This window comes from Triturus cristatus, chromosome 7 (genome assembly GCF_964204655.1).
Source record: "Triturus cristatus chromosome 7, aTriCri1.1, whole genome shotgun sequence".
Taxonomy (NCBI): Eukaryota; Metazoa; Chordata; class Amphibia; order Caudata; family Salamandridae; genus Triturus; species Triturus cristatus.
The window spans coordinates 12,545,008-12,567,119 of NC_140590.1; the positions used below are offsets into that span (position 1 = coordinate 12,545,008).

General features: G+C 47.2%; 1 protein-coding gene across 4 annotated transcripts in view; it reads right to left on the minus strand.

Annotated features, from left to right (window-relative positions):
- LOC146808685 (E3 ubiquitin-protein ligase CBL-like) overlaps positions 1 to 22,112 on the minus strand; it is a 417,764-nt gene that overhangs the window by 160,352 nt on the left and 235,300 nt on the right. For all 4 annotated transcript variants that reach the window (XM_085615485.1, XM_085615487.1, XM_085615486.1 and 1 more), the window contains exons 6-7: positions 12,223 to 12,310; positions 126 to 257 (exon numbers count right to left, since the gene is read on the minus strand). In XM_085615485.1, the coding sequence (XP_085471611.1) occupies positions 126 to 257; positions 12,223 to 12,310 (220 nt within the window). The remainder of the gene's footprint in view (positions 1 to 125; positions 258 to 12,222; positions 12,311 to 22,112) is intronic.

Genomic DNA, 22,112 nt, shown 5'->3' on the forward strand with positions numbered 1-22,112 from the left:
TGGGCACTTTGTGTGTGTCCATGACCAGCAGGTGTTGCTTCCAGTCAAGAAGCGTGCAGAAATTACACTCAATGGTCCCCAGAGACCCCGACATCTGACCCCCACACTCGGCCCCCCCTGCTTACCTGCCAGGAAGTCAGGCACTTGCTGCAGATCAGGTGTCCGCAGGGCTCAATCTTCACATTTTTGTCGTTCTCAGTACAGATCTTGCACAGCTCGAAGGTGGTCCCCATATCACAGTACAGCTCGAACTGCTCCTGAGGGGGCAATGTGGGGAAAGAGCAAGGTGATGTGGACTGCACACACAAACACAAACCTCCACACACAGCTATAAATACACAAGGGCCGGCAAGGAAACATTAACACGGAGAGGGAGGGAGAGAGAGAGAGAGAGAGAGAGGGAGAGAGAGAGAGGGAGAGAAAGAGAGAGGGAGAGGGAGAGAGAGAGAGAGAGAGAGATAGAGAGACAGAGAGAGAGGGAGAGAGGGAGAGAGGGAGAGAGAGAGAGAGAGAGAGAGAGGGAGAGAGAGAGACAGGGAGAGAGGGAGAGAGAGAGGGAGATAGAGAGGGAGAGAGAGAGAGAGAGAGGGAGAGAGAGGGAGAGAGAGGGAAAGAGAGAGAGAGAGAGAGAGAGGGAGAGAGAGGGAGAGGGAGAGAGAGAGAGAGAGAGAGAGAGAGAGAGAGACAGATAGAGAGACAGAGGGAGAGAGAGAGGGAGAGGGAGAGAGGGAGAGAGAGAGAGAGAGGGAGGGAGTGAGAGAGAGAGAGGGAGGGAGTGAGAGAGAGAGAAAGGGAGGGAGTGAGAGAGAGAGAGGGAGAGAGGGAGGGAGAGAGAGAGAGGGAGAGAGAGAGAGAGAGAGGGAGAGAAGAGAGAGAGAGAGAGAGAGAGAGAGAGATAGAGAAAGAGAGAGAGAGAGAGAGAGAGAGAGAGAGAGAGGGAGAGAGAGACAGAGAGAGAGCACCTGGGTGGGAGTGAAACATAGAAAGAACAGCTAAGGGTGCAGACCGGCGGGCCCAGCCCGCACCTCAGCGGAATTTGTGAGGGGGACTGGCTGGAAGGAAGGTCTGCACTCTGACTCTGGCGGTTGTCTCCAGGACCCTAATGGGTAGGCAGAGTGTGGGAAATCTATTTTCTACGTAGTCACCTCAGATTGTCCATCTTTTGCTGGACTCTATATTTTTGCCGGCTTGAGAACTCTGTACACATCACCCCTGCTGACCAGTTGTAAAGTTCCTGCACTCCCGCTTGACATCTGATTGGGTTGCCATACTCCTGATTGGTATATTTAACTTGCATATAGGTTCCTCATGTATGAAGTGTAACCAGGGCTTAGAAATGAATTACCCCTTGTGGATAAAAGCATCAATTGTGTCATCCTCGACTCTGGCAGTGCAAACATGGCTTGAGGCCTACCATCGTAGCACGACTGTAGCAAAGTAAAAAGTGCAATCTGACCTGCCAACATAAACAATTTTGACAGTACAAAAACTGCAATTTAAATATGAATTAGTCACCCCTTTGTAGGCTGTCTCGCCCACGAGGGATGAGTACATGATATTTAAAGTAGGCTTTGTAGTACTGCAGTGTTAACATGACCTTACAGGTACCAGCAGCAAAAAGCCATTTTCACTATAGAAAGCCTGACTAGCTCATGGAGGAACACTGGAATCAATATCAAGTGCTATCTCAGGATTGGGACAAGCTAGAAAAATAATTAAAAAACTGTTTGTAATAGTTTCTAAAAATACAATTTAATGATGAAATTTGACTTTTAATAAATATTTTAAAAAAGTAACTTTTAGAAAGTAAAATTCTCTGCCTGGAGTTTATGGAGGCTAATTTGCATTGGCTCGCTAGCTTCTCCCAGCCGGTGATTAGCCTAGAGTACGAGTGAACTGCTTCTCAGGAGCAAATAATAGACTGACCAGAAGGGGTAGCGATGACTCCTCTGAACTCCGCATATGATGCAGGATGAGGGCTGTGGGCATCTTTCTGACACTAAAGTGTCAACTCTTGCGTGAGTGTCAAATACTCCAGTTCCCTTTATTGGTTTCTTGTCATCGCCCACAAATAACAATCTAATCTCTTACATAGAACCTCCCCCTTATTGGCCCCAGAAACAGATCATCAAGCTTCTCGGTTCACATTGGAGGGCAGAGGAAGGAGCGATAGATTATTATGGGAAGGGCTGAGGTGCATCTATGGCGGCCCTGCCAAGTGCCACCCATCTTGGATTAGCTGAACACATTTTAGTCATGTTCTTGCATCTTGCAACGACCCAAAAGTGTCCCAGAATGAGTGGCACTAGGTAGGACTGCAAAGGATGAGGAATCAGCTTATAGGTAAAGATTTTGGGGTGAATCAAACATGCATCATTGTAGGACCAAAAAGAGGTAGGAGTTTTCAGGTTCATACACGGTAATTTGTATAATGATGGCATTGCAGATAGTGATACCACATGAAATGTAACCCGACCGTGATAAATACAGTAAATTACCTCACAAACACATGACCTAAATCAGATCGTAAAAACAATCGTGGGGTGCAATGGCTAGGACTGAAACGTCCCCCGCCTCGTCTGGCCATTGGCAACCTATTCTTTATTCACCACCCATATTTGGTCTCCAGGTTTACCCCTGACTTTTGCAGTTCTCTTCATCTTTGGCCTTAGATTCATCTACTATGACCACTTCCCTCCTTCACACTACTCTCAGGCCCACATCAGGCCCACAGCTTCACCCATCCTCACTCAAGTTCTGGAATCTCCTCCCCCTCAGTCCCTAGAAGGGACCCTACAGAGAAGTCTGTTACAGCACTTGGACCCTCGCCTGCCACAGAGGGAGCCTGCCCCCTCCTCATGGTTGGAAGCAGTCTGACAAATCCAGTAAACACTAAAACAGTAGTGTCTGTAGTGAGAGCCCTGCTGCCCTCTACACTTTCACTTTCGGTATCATCGGAAGATGTCCACTTACCGCCTCCTTTGGTAAGATTGTCCAGTAGGCGGTGATGCTGGGGTGCAGCGACTGATGATCCATTGTACTGCGTTTGGTGTGAGGAGGCCATAGGGCCCAGGGGGCAGGCTGGCTATCAGCCCTCCATGCCAGCAGTGGCCACTCCAGTGATGCCAGGAAGGGGGGTTCCCGGCCGGGTGATTACAGCAGGAAGGGTGAGGCCTTGTATTGTGATGCTAGGCAGGGAAAAGTTCCCAGGTAGGGTGATGCCAGGTAGGGTGATGCTAGGTATGGTGATGCCAGTTAGGGTGATGCCAGGTAGGGTGATGCCAGGTAGGGTGATGCCAGGTAGGGTGATGCCAGGTAGGGTGATGTCAGGTAGGGTGATGCCAGGTAGGGCGATGCCAGGTAGGATGATGATTCCAGGTAGGGTGATGACGGGTAGGTTGATGCCGAGTAGGTTGATGCCAGTTAGGGTGTTTCCAGGTAGGGTGATGCCAGATGTTATGTTAAAAGCACTTTTATAGGGCACAGCTGCCCCAGCCAAGGGGCGTCCCGGCGCTTAAAGAAAGGTCCCAACACAACAAAGCTATACAGAGGCAGAAGCGCGCAGATCAACATACTAGAGTGAGGAAGGAAACAAATGCGTTTTGATGGCCCTCCTAAACTCCAGAAGCTCGTCCATTTCACGCATATGGGGTGGAAGAGAATTCCACAACTTTGCAGCCAAAACCCGGAAGGACCGGCCTCCGGCCCTGCATAGCCTAAACCGCGGGGTCACCACCAGGTTTTGACCCAGAGATCTAAGAGAGCGCGAGGGCACGTAGGGCACCAAAAGATTGGCAAGAATCTGAGGAGAGGCCCACTTGAGGATCTTGAAAGAAAGACACAAGGTCTTAAAATGGATCCTCTGTGCCATGGGCAGCCAGTGCAAAGCACGGATGGTACTTTCCGCAGAACAGAACCTCGGTAAGCCTACCAGGGCTCTTGCTGCGGCATTCTGAACACGTTGCATCCGGGCAATTTCAGCCTGGTTGGCCCCCAGCAGGAGCGAGCTGGCGTAATCAAGCCGCAATAGTATGGATGCCTGTATGACCAGCTGTCTGGTAGAAGCATCAAAGAACCTCAAAATGGGTCGCAGCCCTCGCAAAGTGCCAAAACATGTAGCCGCCACTTATTTTGTGTAGACACTCAAACTCAAGACAGAATCTAACCACACCCCCAGGTTCTTTACCTCTGAAACTGGAACAGGAGTTACACCCAGTTCCGGAGGCCACCACCTGTCACCCCAAAGATCCGTCCGCTTACCCACAATCATGACCTCGTTTTTATTTGCATTTAGTTGAAGGCAATTGGCATTCATCCAGCTAGCCACCGCCAAGAGACCATCCCGGAATCTGGGGGCGTCAAGGTCGGAGTCCCCACTCAGGGCAACCGCCAGCTGCGTGTCGTCAGCATAGGAGACCATTGTCAAGCCCCAATGCTTGACGACATCCGCCAGCGGTCTCACATAGAGGTTGAATAACGTGGGACTCAACGACGAGCCCTGAGGCACACCAATCTCCAGCGAATAGAATTTGGACTCAAAAGGCGGAGTAGCAACCTTAAAGGTCCGATCAGTAAGAAAAGAGCGGAACCAGTCGAGAGCAATGCCTATAACACCCGCCTCCCTGAGACGTTGGAGTAGAATCCTATGCGAGACCGTATCAAACGCGGCACTGAGATCAAGTAATATCAGTGCCGCAGTCTGACCAGAGTCAAGCACAGAGCGGAGATGTTCCGCCATAAAGAGCAAGGCAGTCTTGGTGCTGTGGCCAGCACGGAAGCCATTCTGGGAGGGATCCAGAATACTTGCCCTTACAAGATGTTCGGTCAACACCTCGTTCACGTGAGACTCAACAACTTTGGTGGCCCAGGGATGGAGAGAAATCGGGCGATAGCTCTCGAGTTTTAGGGGGTCCATTGTGGGCTTTTTCAAGATGGGTGTTACAACAGCCTGTTTCCATTTAATTGGAACAGCACCTGCAGCAAGAGAAAGATTTATAAGATGACGCAATGGAGGGAGGCAGATAGTGGCAGAGTCTCTAAACAGAGCTGGCCTCATGGGATCCGCTGGCGAGCCAGATTTTATCTTATGGGCAAGTTTTAAAAATATCTCCATCGATAAACTAGGGAATGATGCTAATGCCTCACCTATAGTCGGTGTGGGGCTGGTGGGCTCAACTACCGGCTCAGTGGAGGAAAAGGCACGGTAGATAACTTGAACCTTTTCAAGGAAAAAAGAGGCCAGATCTTCACAGTGGGCCACAGAACAAATTTCCGCCGCCGGAGCTCTTTTAACCATCAGATCTTTTAGGACCTTAAAAATTAGCTTGGACGGGTTGAGACTTGTTCTGAATTCCTGTGAATAATAGGCAGCACGGGCTCTACACACAGCTCAGATAGGGTGATCATACTCACAAAAAGTACCCTAATGGAATTATTAGAGGTGTGATTCAAAATGTACACAAAAAAACACCTAAAAGTGTATGAAGAAGCATTTAGTTTTAAAGACGAGAACCCTCACTCACCATGATGGTGACATGCTTCATCATTGGGTCCCCTCTTACACACAGTGCTCGCAAGGTACACTGTGTGGGCTACAACTCTCCCTTTGGAGAGGAGCTTGAGGTGTTCTACACTCCAATGTGAGTTGTGAATGAGGAGCAGAGTGCAAAATAATATCAAAAGTGTGGTCAACATGTTTCTGCCAGATGACCAAAGGTTCATGGCATTCTTCAGGACCATTGTCTTGTCGCTCTGGCCCCATTTGAGAGAGGCGCGCGGTGATATCGGGTACCCGCTTATAATTAAAGGACCAATGAAAGGTATAAGCAGACAATTGATCTGCTGTTTGTAAGAAGACCAGATTGAAGTTGATCATTGACGACACCTACATAATATAAGTATGGTTTTTGTTTATCACTTTTAAGCAGAGCGACAAGACAATGGTCCTGAAGAATGCCATGAACCTTTGGTCATCTGGCAGAAACATGTTGACCTAGTCAGATAGGAAACATCCTTGCTCCTATCGTCACACTACTTATTTTAATTACATCCGTGAGGGATAGTTATTAAAAAAAAAATTCCCACTTGCGATGGTTTTAATACACTTTTGATATTATTTTGCACTCTGCCCCTCATTCACAACTCACATTGGAGTGTAGAACGCCTCAAGCTCCTCTCCAAAGGGAGAGTTGTAGCCCACACAGTGTACCTTGCGGACACTGTGTGTAAGAGGGAACCCAATGATGAAGCATGTCACCTCAATGGTGAGTGAGGGTTCTCGTCTTTAAAACTAAATGCTTTTTCATACACTTTTAGGTGTTTTTTGTGTACATTTTGAATCACACCTCTAATATTCCATTAGGGTACTTTTTGTGAGTATGATATAATGGAGTGGCACCGGTAATGGTTATAATTCCTCCGAGTTACCTTGTTGTGAGATAACATACCAGATAGGGTGATTCCAGGTACGGTGATGCCAGCTAGGGTGATGTCAGTTAGGGTGATTCCATGTAGGGTGATGATGGCAGTGAGGGTAATACCAGGTAGGGTAATGGAGCTGCTGAGAGGGGGGGGCGCTCCTCCAGTGATACCAGGTAAGGTGATGCCAAGTAGGGTGATGCCAAGTAGGGTGAAGCCAGGTAAGGTGATGCCAGACAGGGTGATGTTTCCAGGTAGGGTGATGCCAGGTAGGGTGATGCCAGTTAGGGTGATGTCAGATAAGGTGATGCCAGGTAGAGTGATGCCAGTTAGGGTGATGTCAGGTAAGGTGATGCCAGGTAGGGTGATGTCAGGTAGGGTGATTCCATGTAGGTTGATAACAGTTAGGGTGATTTCAGGTAGGGTGATTCCAGGTAGGGTGATGCCAGGTAGGGTGATGCCAGGTAGGGTGATGCCAGGTAGGGTGATGTCAGGGAGGGTGAGGCCAGGCACGGTGATGCCAGGTACGGTGAATCCAGGTAGGGTGAAGCCAGGTACGGTGATGCCAGGTAGGTTGATGACAGTTAGGGTGATTTCCGGTAGGGTGATTCCAGTTAGGGTGATGCCATGTAGGATGATGTCAGGTAGGGTAATTCCATGTAGGGTAATTCCATGTAGGGTGATGCCAGGGAGGGTGATGTCAGGTCCGGTGATGACAGGTAGGGTGATGGCAGGTAGGGTGATGCCAGGTAGGGTGATACCAGGTAGGGTGATGGCAGGTAGGGCGATACCAGGTAGGGTGATGATTCCAGGTAGGGGAGTGCCAGGTAGGGTGATACCAGGTAGGGTTATGACAGGTACATTGATGCCATGTAGGGTGATGATGGCAGTGAGGGTAATACCAGGTAGGGTAATGGAGCTGCTGAGAGGGTGGGCCGCTCCTCCAGTGATACCAGGTAAGGTGATGCCAGGTAGGGTGATGCCAGGTAGGGTGATATCAGGTAGGGTGATGCCAAGTAGGGTGATGCCAAGTAGGGTGATGCCAGGTAAGGTGATGCCAGGTAAGGTGATGCCAGGTAAGGTGATGTCAGGCGCGGTGATGCCAGGTACGGTGAATCCAGGTAGGGTGAAGCCAGGTAGGGTGAAGCCAGGTAGGGTGATGCCAGTTAGGGGGATGTCAGGTAGGGTGATGTTAGGTAGGGTGATGACAGTTAGGGTGATGTCAGGTAGGGTGATGTCAGGTAAGGTGATGCCAGGTAGGGTGATGCCAGGTATGGTGATGCCAGGTATGGTGATGCCAGGCAGGGTGATTTTCCCAGGTAGGGTGATGCCAGGTATGGTGAGGCCAGTTAGGGTGATGTCAGGTAAGGTGATGGCTGGTAGGGTGATGCCAGGTAGGGTGATGCCAGGTAGGGTGATGCCAGGTAGGGTGATGCCATGTAGGGTGATGCATTTGCTGGGAGGTTGGACTGCCCCTCCAGTGATGCCAAACACAGTGATGACAGGTAGGGTGATGGTGGTAGTGAGTGAGGCTAATACCAGGTAGGGTGATGATGCCAGGTAGGGTGGTGCCAGGTCAGGTGATGACAGCCGGTAGGGTTATGTAATGTTATGTTATATAATGTGTAGAGCGCATGGCTGCCCAGCAACGGGTCGTCCCAGAGCTAGTCTCACAAAGAACAAGCTGCACAGAACTACATAAAAAAACAGTGCCACAAGGGGTATTTAAGAGGAAAACAACCAGGTCTTCAAACCTTCCTAAAGGACCAGAGACCATCTGCGGCGTACCCCAGGGATCCTCCCTCAGCCTAACACTGTTCAACATTTACATGGCCCCGCTCGCACACGTCACCCGACAGCACGACCTCAACATAATCTCCTACGCCGACGACACTCAACTGATCCTCTCCCTCACCAAGGACCCCATCACCGCCAAAGCCAGCCTCCACGAAGGAATGAAGGCCGTCACCGACTGGATGAAGATCAGTCGTCTGAAGCTGAACTCGGACAAGATGGAGGTTCTCATCCTCGGCTCCAACCCTTCAGCCTGGGACGACTCCTGGTGGCCGACGGCACTGGGGGCAGCCCCGACACCCACCGACCACGCATGCAACCTGGGAATCATCCTAGACTCAACGCTCTTAATGACCAAGTCAACGCCGTCTCCTCCTCCTGCTTCAACACCCTCTGCATGCTCCACAAGATCTACAGGTGGATCCCGACAGTCACAAGAAGAACAGTCACCCAGGCCTCGTCAGCAACAGACTCGACTACGGAAACACCCTCTACGCGGGAGCCCCGACCAAGCTCATCAAACAACTACAATGCATCCAAAACCCTCGGTGCGACTGATCCTTGACGTACCACGACATGGCCACATCACTCCCCACTTGAGAAACCTGCACTGGCTCCCCGTCAACAAGAGGATAGCCTTCAGGCTCCTCATCCACGCACACAAAGCACTCCACCAGACCGGCCCAGCCTACCTCAACAGACAGCTCTCCTTCTACATCTCCAACCGCCAGCTACACTCCGCCGACCTCTCACTCGCCACCGTCCCGCGCATCCGAAGAACAACCACGAGCGGGTGATCCTTCTCCCACCTCGACGCCAATACACAGAACACCCTCCCACTGAGCCTACGACAGACCCAAGACCTGCTGACCTTCAGGAGGATACTCAAGACATGGCTGTTCGATCAGTAGCGCGTCCCCCCCCCAGCGCCTTGAGACCCTCTTGGGTATGTAATGCGCTTTACAAATGATTGATTGATTGATTTATTGGTTCGGAATAATCTAAAAGATAAGGGGAGTGCGTTCCAGAGAGCAGGTGCTTTAGCGTGCAAAGAGCGACCTACTCTGTTACCATGAGGAGAAGAGGCCAGGCATAGATCAGCTGAGTACAATGGCCGAGAGGGAAGATATGGAGATAGCAGATTGAACCATATGGAATCCCCCTGGGAGAAGAAGATCTTATGAGCCATACAGAAGGTCTTAAAGAAGACACGCTTATCCACAGGGAGCCAAAACAATCTGTGAATAAGGCCGGCAACCGGGCAGTGCTTCAGGAAAGAAAACAAGAGCAAAGCCGGAGGATTTTGGGCCTGCTGGAGTCTTCTGATCACAGCCTTGTGAGTTCCCAGGTATAAGATGTTACAATAGTCCAACCTGGAGAAGATTGCTGCCTGCCAGATGACGGGTTTGAGTCTACGTAAAAGCCCGAAGCAGATGCCAACCACAGATTTCACCTGTTCTTCAAAAGTCAATGCTCTGTCCACCCATACACCTACGTTTGTAACCACCAACTTGGAACGCGGCGGGAGCCCATTGGAATGGGCCACCAGTGGTCATCCACAAGAGTGGGTATCTTTACCAAGAAGAAGAATTTCAGTTTTACTCGCATTCAGCTGCAGGCAGTTCCCAGCCATCCACTCTGCGACTGATAACATACCTCCCTGGGAAATAGCCAGGTCCGGAGTGAGGGTGTCAGAAAAAGAAAGCACAAGCTGGGTTTCATCTGTGTAAGACGCCAGCGTGAGACCCAGGGGTTTCACCACCTGAGCCAGGAGATGCATAGAAATATTGAACAAAGTAGGTTTCAGAGAGGAACCCTGGGAAACGCCATGGAGCAGAGCGTGTGAGTGGGAACTATAAGGAGGGGAAATAACCTGAAAAGATCGATCAGAAAGAAAGAAAGGAAGTAAACCAGGCTAAAGCAGATCCACCTATGCCAACCTCCCGCAGGCACTGAAGCAAGATTTTGTGGCACACGGTCTCAAAAGCGGCACTTAGGTCCAGCAAGATCAGTACAGAGGATCTGCCTTCATCTAAACTGCTGGGTGATGCCAGGTCAGGTGAACACAGCCGGTAGGGTGAAGCCAGTCAGGGTGATCCCAGGTAGGGTGATGCCATGTATGGTGATGCCAGGTAGGGTGAATCCAGGTAGGGTGATTCGAGGTAGGGTGATGATCTCAGGTAGGGTGATGACAGGTATGGTAATGACAGACAGTACGGTGAACCCAGTTAAGGTGAGGATGGCAGGTAGGGCAATGATCGGAGGTCGGGTGATGCCAGGTAGGGTGAATCCTAGTAAGGTGATGCCAGGTCGGGTGATGCTAGATCAGGTAATACCAGCAGGTAGGGTAACGCCCGGTAATGTGATGCCATCGTCTAGGAACAGGGGTCTATGGACTGGACCATGGTTCTTAAGTCTCCTACAGATAGGCAGGTATTTATATTCCATAGAAGTGATAGGTGGCACCATGATGTCCAGGTCTTCTTACCAGCATGTGGCTAGCCTTTCCCAACCTGTAGAAAGGGCTTTGAGACACAGACTGTGTGGTGATGCTATCACAAGAGTGGTTGGCGCGATACAAATCCAACATTATGTATTATGTTGTGAAAGATTAGTTGAAGAGTTGGCACTACCAGAGACCTGAAATTAAACATCCATATTTAACTGAGCGTGGGACATTTTTTTAAATGATGGTGCAGTTGACAGACGAGACTTATATAAAGGTGGATGATGTCAGTGTGTGAACTGACTTTGGCATCATGGTTGACTATCAGTTAATTGTGGAAAGAGAACACAGATGAGGGAGGGGGAGTGATCCATGGGGTACGCAGAACTAACACTGAAGTCATCAAGTTATGGACATGATCATGTCAACAGCTGGTGATGATTTAAAAAGTGTGAGGCAGATGAATAAGGTACAGTCACCATCTCTGGTGGCTCTCGCCGTATCCCCAGCCAGGACACCATCAGACTAAGAGGTGTTAAAAAAAGAAAAAAACAAGGCAGCGGGCCTTTTCCATCCGTGTTTCATGAGGACCACCTAAATGCTGCTCCAAGTTGGGAATGAGCTACAGAAGCACCTCTTTAAACAACACTACTTCACGGCGCAGTAAAGAGCACGGCTCCATTCTCGGAACCCCTGCCTCAAATCACTCTCCATTCTAGAATCACTCTCTATTACATTTCTGCCTTTGAGTTCAACTCCCTGTCAGGTTTAAAGTGAATTCTTTGGTTTAACGCTGGATTCAGATCTCTCCACGCTGGAGAGACATGATTGAACAACCAATGGAATTGCTTCTCTGTATGCTGAGGTCTTGCCAAGGCCTTAGTTGGCAGCCCCAAGGCTGTTACAACAATCCAACTTAGAAACAATGAGGTCAGATGCAACAGTGGCATCATGAGGAGGGGTGGCAGTGCCTGTCTTAACAGAAATAAAACGTAGAAGATGCTACAGCCCACTGATTCGAGTTGAGCATTAAAGGTAAGGTCTTGATCCAGTATGCGACCTTAGGGAGCGATAAGGGTGCTGCCTCCACTCTCACTGAAGGGCCGCTTGGAGCCATCCTAATGCTCTCTGTTTTTTACCAGTCCAGTATTTCAATCCTATGTGCATTTAACTTTGGTAGTTGTGCATCTTCATCCACTGAACTTCTAAACTTCAGCTTGGTGCTGGTGACTTAGTGAATTAACACGTCCACTGTAGGTGTCTGTGTTTGACCTCATGGCCACAGGTTCAAATCCCTGTGGGTCCACTCAGCCTTTCATCCCTCTGAGGTCAATAAAATGAGTACCACTGAGTTGGGCAACATTAAACATCTGTTATTCAGCGCCAAGGTACCCTTCACCGTGATTGGGTGCTTTACAAATATGCATGTTATGTTATGTTGTTGTGTTGCGTTACGTTATTTAGGTATGAAGATTGGGCAGGAAGCCTGTTATCCTGTAAAATCCACATTGAAGAGCACTTCACTCTGAAAAGACTGGATGATCCGAGACACAGCACTCACTGACCTTGGTAACCTCAATGCAGTTCTGGGAAGAACGTCGTCTGAGGTGGGAGAGGTCAGGGCTGATACTCCTTCCATCTGGGTACAAGTAGCTGTTGAGAGGGAGACACAAAGACAACAGGTTTAGTTCAACTACCTATACCGGTCAGTAGCGCATTGTGTATCAGCACCCACCAATACCAGACTCTGAACGTCAAACTAAGCACCACATATGACGGAACCAATAAGACAGTACAGCAAGACACACCAACCAAAACCAGGATCTGTATATCAGAGGCAACAACAAATTAACTAACATCAGGATCAGTACATTAGAGCGGGCTGACAACAACAAATTAACTGATATCAGGAACGTTACATTAGAGCAGGCAGACAACAACAAATCAACTAATATCAGGAACTGTACATTAGAGCTAGCTGACAACAACAACATAACCAATACCAGGATGGATCTGTACATTAGAGTGAGCTGATAACAACAAATCAACTAATATCAGGATATGTACATTAGAACGAGCTGACAACAACAAATCAACTAATATCAGGATCTGTACATTAAAGCGGGCTAACAACAACAAATTAACTAATATCAGGAACTGTACATTAGAGCAGGCTGACAACAACAAATCAACTAATATCAGGAACTGTACATTAGAGCAGGCTGACAACAACAAATCAACTAATATCAGGATCTGTACATTAGAGCGAGCTGACAACAACAAATCAACTAATATCAGGATCTGTACATTAGAGCAAGCTGACAACAACAACATTACCAATACCAGGATGGATCTGTACATTAGAGTGAGCTGACAACAACAAATCAACTAATATCAGGATCTCTACATTAGAGTGAGCTGACAACAACAAATCTACTAATATCAGGATCTGTACATTATAGCGAGCTGACAACAACAACATAACCGATACCAGGATGGAGCTGTACATTAGAGTGAGCTGACAACAACAAATCAACTAATATCAGGATCTGAACATTAAAGCGGGCTAACAACAACAAATTAACTAATATCAGTAACTGTACAGTAGAGCAGGCTGACAACAACAAATCAACTAATATCAGGAACTGTACATTAGAGCAGGCTGACAACAACAAATCAACTAATATCAGGATCTGTACATTAGAGTGAGCTGACAACAACAAATCAACTAATATCATGAGCTGTACATTAGAGCGAGCTAACAACAACAAATCAACTAATATCAGGATCTGTACATTAGAGCAAGCTGACAACAACATTACCAATACCAGGATGGATCTGTACATTAGAGTGAGCTGACAACAACAAATCAACTAATATCAGGATCTGTACATTGAGTGAGCCGACAACAACAAATCTACTAATATCAGGATCTGTACATTAGAGCGAGCTGACAACAACAACATAACCGATACCAGGATGGAGCTGTACATTAGAGTGAGCTGACAACAAATCAACTAATATCAGGATCTGTACATTAGAGCGAGCTGACAACAACAACATAACCGATACCAGGATGGATCTGTTCATTAGAGCCCGCTGACAGCAACACACAAACCAATATAAGTATTCATACATTAGAGCCAACAGACAACAAAAAAACTAACGACAAGATCTGTATCTTAGGACTAGCAGACAACAACAACCTAAACAATGCCATGATGGATCTGTACATCAGAGCGAGCTGACAACAAATCAACTAATATCAGGATCTGTACATTAGAGATAACAAATCAACTAATATTATGATCTGTACATCAGAGCGAGCTGACAACCTCAACTTAACCAATACCAGGATGGATCTGTACATAAGAACCAATGGACAACAAACAAACCAATATCAGGATCTATACATTAGAGATAACAACAAATCAGCTAATATTAGGATCTGTACATTACAGCGAGCTGACAGCAACACACAAACCAATATAAGTATTATTATATTAGAGCCAACAGACAACAAACAAACTAACACGATCTGTATTTTAGGACCAGCAGACAGCAACAACCCAACCAATACAACGATGGATCATTACATTAGAGGCAACAGACAACAAAAAATCAACTAATATTAGGATCTGTATATTAGAGCCAGCTGACATCAACACACCAACCACTATCAGTATTCATATATTAAAGAAAACAGACAACAAACTAACATTGAGCTCTGTATCTTAGGGCCAGCAGACAACAACCTAAGCAATACTAGGATGCTACCAGAACAGACAACTGACCATTATAGAATGGTCAGTTGTCACACAGTCACTGCAGTTAGACGTAACATCTGTGACCTGCAGGTATCACAGAGGTCACTGCAAACAGACACACAATCTGGGACCTGCTGATTACTCAAAGTCAGAGCAGAAAGCTGTAAAATGTGTAACCTGGGATTATACACAGTCACAGGAGATAGAGATACAATCTGTGGCCTCCAGATTACACACAGTCACTGCAAGGAGACAAACAATCTATGACCTATATAGTACATACAATCACTGTGAATAGACATGCAATGTGTGACCTATAGATTACACAAAATCACTGCAGGTAGACAAACAATCCGTGACCTATAGAGTATATACAATCACTACGAATAGACATACAATCTGTGACCTATAGATTACAAACATTCACTGCAGGTAGACAAACAATCTGAGACCTATAGAGTGCACACAGTCACTGCAGGTAGAGATTCAATCTGTAACCGGCAGATTACACACAGTCACTGTAGATAGAGAGACACAATCTGTGACCTGCACAAAGAAACACAATCTGTGATGTGGAGATTACACACAGTCACTGCAGACAGACACAATCTGTGACCTGCAGATTAAACATAGGTCATTACATAAAGACATACACTCTGTGACCATCAGATCACACTCAGTCACTTTAGATAGATCGATAGATACAATCTGTGACCTGCAGATATCCAACAGGTGACTGCAGATAACAATTGGTGGCCTGCAAATTACATTTACACACAGTCACAGCAAGTTGACATACAATCTGTGACCTGCAGATTCTACGGAGGTTACTCCAGATAGACATACAATCTGTTACCTCAAGATGTCACATAGTCACTTCAGCTATACATAAATCTGTGACATGCAGATTACACACAGGACTGCAGGTAGACACACAATCTGTTACCTACAGATTATATATAGTCACTGCAGCTTGAGTAAAATCTGTGACCTGCAGAACACACAGAGGTCAATAAAGATAGACATACAGTCTGTGACCTATAAATTACACATAGACACTGCAGCTAGACGAAAATCTGTGACCTACAGATTACACACAATCACTGCAGGTAAACATACAATCTGCGACCTGCAGATTACACAGAGGTCATTACAGATAGACAAACAATCTGTGACCTATAGATTACTCACAGGGCACTGAAGATAGACACACAATCTGTGACATGCATATTACATACAGTCACTGAAGGTAGACATACAATCTGTGACATGTAGATTACACACACTTGGATGTCTATCTGCAGTGACTGTTTGTAATCTTCATGTCACAGATTATGTTTCCATCTTCAGTGCCCTGTGATTAATCTATAGGTCACAGATTGTATGTCTATCTGCAGGTCCTATGTGTAATCTGCAGGTCACAGATTTACATCAAGCCGCAGTTACTATGTGTAATCTGCAGGTCACAGATTTACGTCTAGCCGCAGTTACTATGTGTAATCTGTAGGTCACATTTTGTATGTCTATCTGTACTGACCTCTGTGTAATCTGCAGATCACAGATTATGTGTCTACCTGCTGTGACTGTTTATAATCTGCACAACACCGTTTGTGTCTCTATCTGCAGTGGCCTGTTGGATGTCTGCAGGTCATGGATTGTATCTCTCTATCTTCAGTGACTGTCTGTATTCTGCAGGTCACAGATTGTGTGTCTTTCTTCAATGCCCTGTGTGTGTAATCTATAGGTCACAGATTGTATGTCTATCTATAGTGACCTCTGTACAATCTGCATGTCACTGATTGTATGTCTATCTGCAGTAACTCTGTGTAATCTGCAGGTCACATATTTACGTCTAGCTGTAGTGACTATGTGTAATCTATACGTAACAGATTGTATTTCTATCTGTAGTGAACTTTGTGTAATCTGTAGGTCACATATTGTGTGTCTACCTGCTTTGATTGTGTATAATATGCACATCCCAGATTATGTGTTTACCTGCAGTGACTGTGTGTAATCTGTAGGTCACAGATTTATATATAGCTGCAGTGACTATGTGTAATCTATATGTAACAGATTGTATGTCTATCTGTAGTAATCTCTGTGTAATCTGCAGGTCACAGATTATGTGTCTACCTGCTGTGACTGTGTGTAATCTACAGGTCACAGATTTTTTTCTACCTGCAGTGAGTGTGTGTAATCTATAGGTCACGGATTATATGTCTATCAGCAGTGACTGTTTGTACTCTATAGATCATAGATTGTTTGTCTACCTGGACTGACTTTGTGTAATTTGCAGGCCACAGATAGCATGTCTATCCTTGGTGCCATGTGTGTAGTCTGCAGGTCACAGATTGTATGTCTATCTGTAGTGACCTGCAGGTCACAGATGTATGTCTATATGTAGTGACTGTGTAATGTGCATGTCACAGATTTACATCTAGCTGCAGTGACTGTGTGTAATCTGCAAGTCACAGATTGTATGTCTGTCTACGTGACTGTGTTTACACTACAAGTCACAGACAGAACGTCTGTCTTCAGTGCCCTGTGTGTAATCTATAGATCACAGGTTGAATGTCTGTCTGCGTGACTGTGTGTACACTGCAGGTAACAGATAGTATGTCTATATTCAGTGCACTCTGTGTAATCTACAGGTCACAGATTGTATGTCTACCAGCAGTGACTGTGCATAATCTGCTGGTCACTGTATCTCTATCTTCTGTGACTGTGTATAGCCCTGGGTCACACATTTTACAGCTTTCTGTTCTGACTACATGCAATCAGCGGGTCACAGATTGTGTGTCTATTTGCAGTGACCTGTGTGATATCTGCAGGTCACTGATGTTACGTCTAACTGCAGTGACTGTGTGTAATCTGCAGGTCAATGATTGTGTGTCTATCTTCAGTGCCCTGTCTGTAATCTATAGGTCAACAGATTATATGTCTACCAGCATTGCCTGTAAGAACTATATAGGTCACAGATAGTTTGCCTACCTGCAGTGACTGTGTGTACTCTATAGGTCATATGTTGTTTGTCTACCTGCACTGACTGTGTGTAATCTACAGGTCACAGATTACTTGTCTACCAGCAGTGTCCGTACAAACTATATAGGCCATAGATTATACATCTACCTGCAGTGACTGTGTGTAATCTATAGGTCACAGATTATACGTCTACCTGCAGTGACTGTGTGTAATCTGTAGGTCAGAGATTATACCTCTACCTGCAGTGACTGTGTGTAATCTGCAGGTCACAGATTTTTTCTACCTACAGTGACTGTGTGTAATCTGCACCTCACTGATTGTGTGTCTACCAGCAGTGACTATGCGTAATCTGCTGGTCACTGTATCTCTATCTTCTGTGACTGTGTATAATCCCGGGTCACATATTTTACAGCTTTCTGCTCTGACTGCATGCAATCTGCAGGTCACAGATTGTGTGTCTATTTGCAGTGACCTGTGCGATATCTGCAGGTCACTGATGTTATGTCTAACTGCAGTGACTGTGTGTAATCTGCAGGTCAAATATTGTGTGTCTATCTTCAGTGCCCTGTCTGTAATCTATAGGTCAACAGATTATATGTCTACCAGCATTGACTGTAAGAACTATATAGGTCACAGATAGTTTGCCTACCTAATCTACAGGTCATAGATTATACATCTACCTGCAGTGACTGTGTGTAATCTATAGGTCAAAGATTATACGTCTACCTGCATTGACTGTGTGTGATCTGCAGGTCACATATACTGGGCCCGATTCACAGAACTAACTTAAGACAAAATACTAAACTTACTACTTTTGGTATTCACAGAAGTTAGGATTTTGTCTTAAGTTTGTCTTAAGACAAACTTAAGACAAACTTAAGACAAACTTAAGACAGACTTAAGACAGACTTAAGACAGACTTAAGACAGACTTAAGACAGACTTAAGACAAACTTAAGACAGACTTAAGTTAGGATTTTGTCTTAAGTTTGTCTTAAGTCTGTCTTAAGTCTGTCTTAAGTTTGTCTTAAGTTTGTCTTAAGTCTGTCTTAAGTTTGTCTTAAGTCTGTCTTAAGATTGTCTTAAGTCTGTCTTAAGTTTGTCTTAAGTCAAACTTAGGACAAAATCCTAACTTCTGTGAATACCAAAAGTAGTAAGTTTAGGATTTTGTCTTAAGTTAGTTCTGTGAATCGGGCCCTGAGTGTCTATCTGCAGTGACGGTTTGTAATCTGAACATCACAGATTGTGTGTCTGTGATATTAGTTGGTTTGTTGTCTGTTGCCTCCAATATACAGATCCTAATCTTAGTTAGATGTGATATGTTGGCTGTGAAATATAGATCCTGGTATTGGTTGGGTTGTTGTTGTGTGCTGGCCCTAAGAGACAGAGCTTGGTGTTAGTTTGTTTGTTGTCTGTTAGCTCTGATATACGAATACTTACATTGGTTTGTGTGTTGCTGTCAGTGGGCTCTAACACACAGATCCTAATATTAGCTGATTTGTTGTTCTCAGCTTGCTTTGATGTACGGAGCATGATATTGGTTGATTTCATGTTGTCTGTTGACTCTAATGTACACACTGGGCATTGCAGATAGACATACAATCTGTGACCTATAGAGTACAAACAGTAACTGCAGATAGACACACAATCTGTGACCCACACATTGCATGCAGTCAGAGCAGAAAGCTGTAAAATGTGTGACCCGGGACTATACACAGTCACAGAAGATAGAGATACAGTGACCAGCAGATTACACATAGTCACTGCTATCTGGCCTCCACTCCACGAGAGACCCGTGGGCCAGTTTCCAGTGTGACCGCTCGAGGCCCCTTCGCGTTCGCTAGCCCATTCGCTAGTGGGTCCCAACAAAGGCAACTCCTCTTCTGATTGGGCTTTCCTGGTTGCTCCAGATATGCCTCGACTTACCCTCGCTGGGTGAGTCCCCCAGACCTTGCTGGTCTGCACAGACGTCCTTTCTCTGTTTCCAAATGACTTGCCGTTGCCAAGGCTTGTTGGGTCCAATCTGGTCGCCAACACCGCAGCACTTGACAGACTTCGTGGGATAGCTCGAATCCAGCTCCTGGTCATCATCGGCACCTCCTGGACCTCGTGGCTGAAGAGTCAAGACACCCGCCAACTCACCTGAAGCACCCGACATCTGTGGGCATTGGTCTATCGGGCCCTTGGTCACTGATAAGTGACCCAGACTCTGTCCCCTCTGATTTCAGGTTCCTTCCATCCTAGATGCAGGCTGGGATCTCTCTGGACACTTCTCCTCTTCACGGCAGCAGCACTTCCTGAGCAGCTTCCATTGAAAGCAGCGACACGACACGACCCGACACCATTTGACACCTATGCACCCGGCTTCCCTGGGTGAGGTAACTCGAGTACTCTGGTGCTCCCGTGGGTGTTGGCCCTAGACACCTCTAAGTCCAAAAGGGTTCGCTCGTATGTCCTTAAACTCTAAATTTCCAACCGCGACTTTCCCCATAGAAGTAAACGGCGATCCCCGGCTGTGTTCTCACACTGCACGCGTCCCCCGTGGGTGCCCTGTGTCACTACCTTGGGTGGTTCCTTGTTGTCCAAGCACATCTACAGGCTCTAGGCCTTATGTCTAGTTCAGTCGTGGTTCTTAGACCACTTTATTAGTATATGGTTTGGTACGCCCCTAGGGCCCAAACGTGTATTTTTGCTTTTACTGTTGAATACTGACTTGTAACTTAAGTACTTCAAACTCCATTCTGCTAACTAAAATGATGAGGGTTAATACTTAGTGTGCACCGATGAGTATATAATTAGTACAATGTTTGCAAACAGTATACTGTTCCACTCCACCTCCAGTGGCACACCGTTCAAGCCACTAATATACAAAAGATATGTCAATCAGTGGAAGGAGTGGAATAATATTATTCCTCTCCTTCCACTGATTGACATATACTTCGAACTCAAGTCTCATAATGAGACTAAAGGGGTGTGTTTTATCTTAAATACATATATTTTAAATATATACCTGGTGTGGTTGCCCTTTCATTTGATCATTCAAGAGATTATAGACTGATAAAACAAGCTGCTTTACATTCCTTCAAGACTTAGCCTGAAGGCTGCTCTCCATAGCTACCACTAGGATAGCTTTCAATAAAGGTTGTCCTTAACCTATCATCAATAAGGGGTTGTTTGGACTGATGCAAGGTGGCCACTAGAACTAGTGGACAGCATATATCAGGCTAACTTCTCACAGGGGTGGATTCAGTGAGGGGGTGTGTTGGAGCCGGCCTCGTGGCGTGGTCCTGTTCCCCCTCGCTAAGCCGCACGAGGTCCTATGCACCTCGGGGCTCCTCCATTTTGGATTATACGTCACTCCACGTGACCACCTACATGACCCTGCTCTACCCGGCCTCGGTCCCAGCGAGGCCCGACATCGAGGCGCCAACCGCTGGCCTGGGGGATACCACGTGAGCCCTTCCCACTCCCGGCGGAGGGCAGTATCGATGGGACCCCCAACCGTCCTTCCACACCTAGGTGCGATCGCCCCACAGCTCTCTGGGGCCTGGCGCCTCTCCTGCTGGGCGTCTGGCCGCGCCCTACCCGGCCTCTCCGCCCTCCTGGGCGCAAGGGTCCGGACATCAAAGGGCTCCAGACCTATATCTGGGGCGACCCGGCAACAAGACGACAGTTGTATCCCGGAGTCAAGAGCCCTGCTGATCGGATCGCGGCTGACCCTACGGAGAAAGACTCTTCCTGAACCGACACTCTGAGCCCTGCTGACGACGTCGCGGCTCCATCGTGCTTACAAGACCTTCACGAACCTTTGGGGCCCTGCTGACGCTGTCGCGGCCCGACCTTGTTGAAACGTACCATCAGAGCCCAGCTGACCTCGTTGCGGCTCGACCGAAGTGGACCTACCACCGGAGCCCTGCTGACTGTCTCGGCTCGACCCAAGCGGAACTACCAACTGAGCCTGCAGACGCCGTCGCGGCTCTCCACGTCCGAGCCGCTCTGAGACCAGCACCCAAGGTCTGGCGCAGAGCCTTCCCGTACCTGGCTGGTACTAAGACTGTCCCGCTACCCTATCCCTCCAAGAACATTGAGACTCTTACCGGATCACTCGATCCCTTTGTAAATATTGAACCGTGCTCCTTTTTATATAAAGAACCAAGATAAGCAACTGATACGGAGTCGTGTGTGGTGGTGTTACTGGGCCTAGTACGATCATAGGAGAAGGACTTCTCCTAGGAGGCTTCTCAGCGGCGCTCGGCTATAACCTTGCGGTAGGAAGGTGCCCCGGAGTAGTCCCCCCGACTCCCCGGTGGTCCTCCCTCCAACATTTGGTGGCCAGCGACGGGATCCGAGCCAGACGCAATCGTACAGGCAAGTAACGCACCCACTACCTAACCAGACGGAAAAAGAAAAAGGGAACCATGGACGGCCAAGAAGCAACCGTGGCCGCAACCTTCCAGCTGGAAAAACTGGAAAAATACACCCACAAAGAACTCAAACAATTCTGCAAGGACAAAGGGATCCCAACCACAGGATTGGGCACCAAGGAGGAAATGCAGAAAGCCCTGAAAGCCTGGGCAGAAGCCGAGGCCACTCCACCCCGCACCGAAGGGACCTCGGCCCGGGACGGAAACCTGCCGACCACAACCCCGACAGATGGGGGGCGAGGCATTCCCGAAGCAAGCCTATCCCACGAAGAAATGCGAGAAC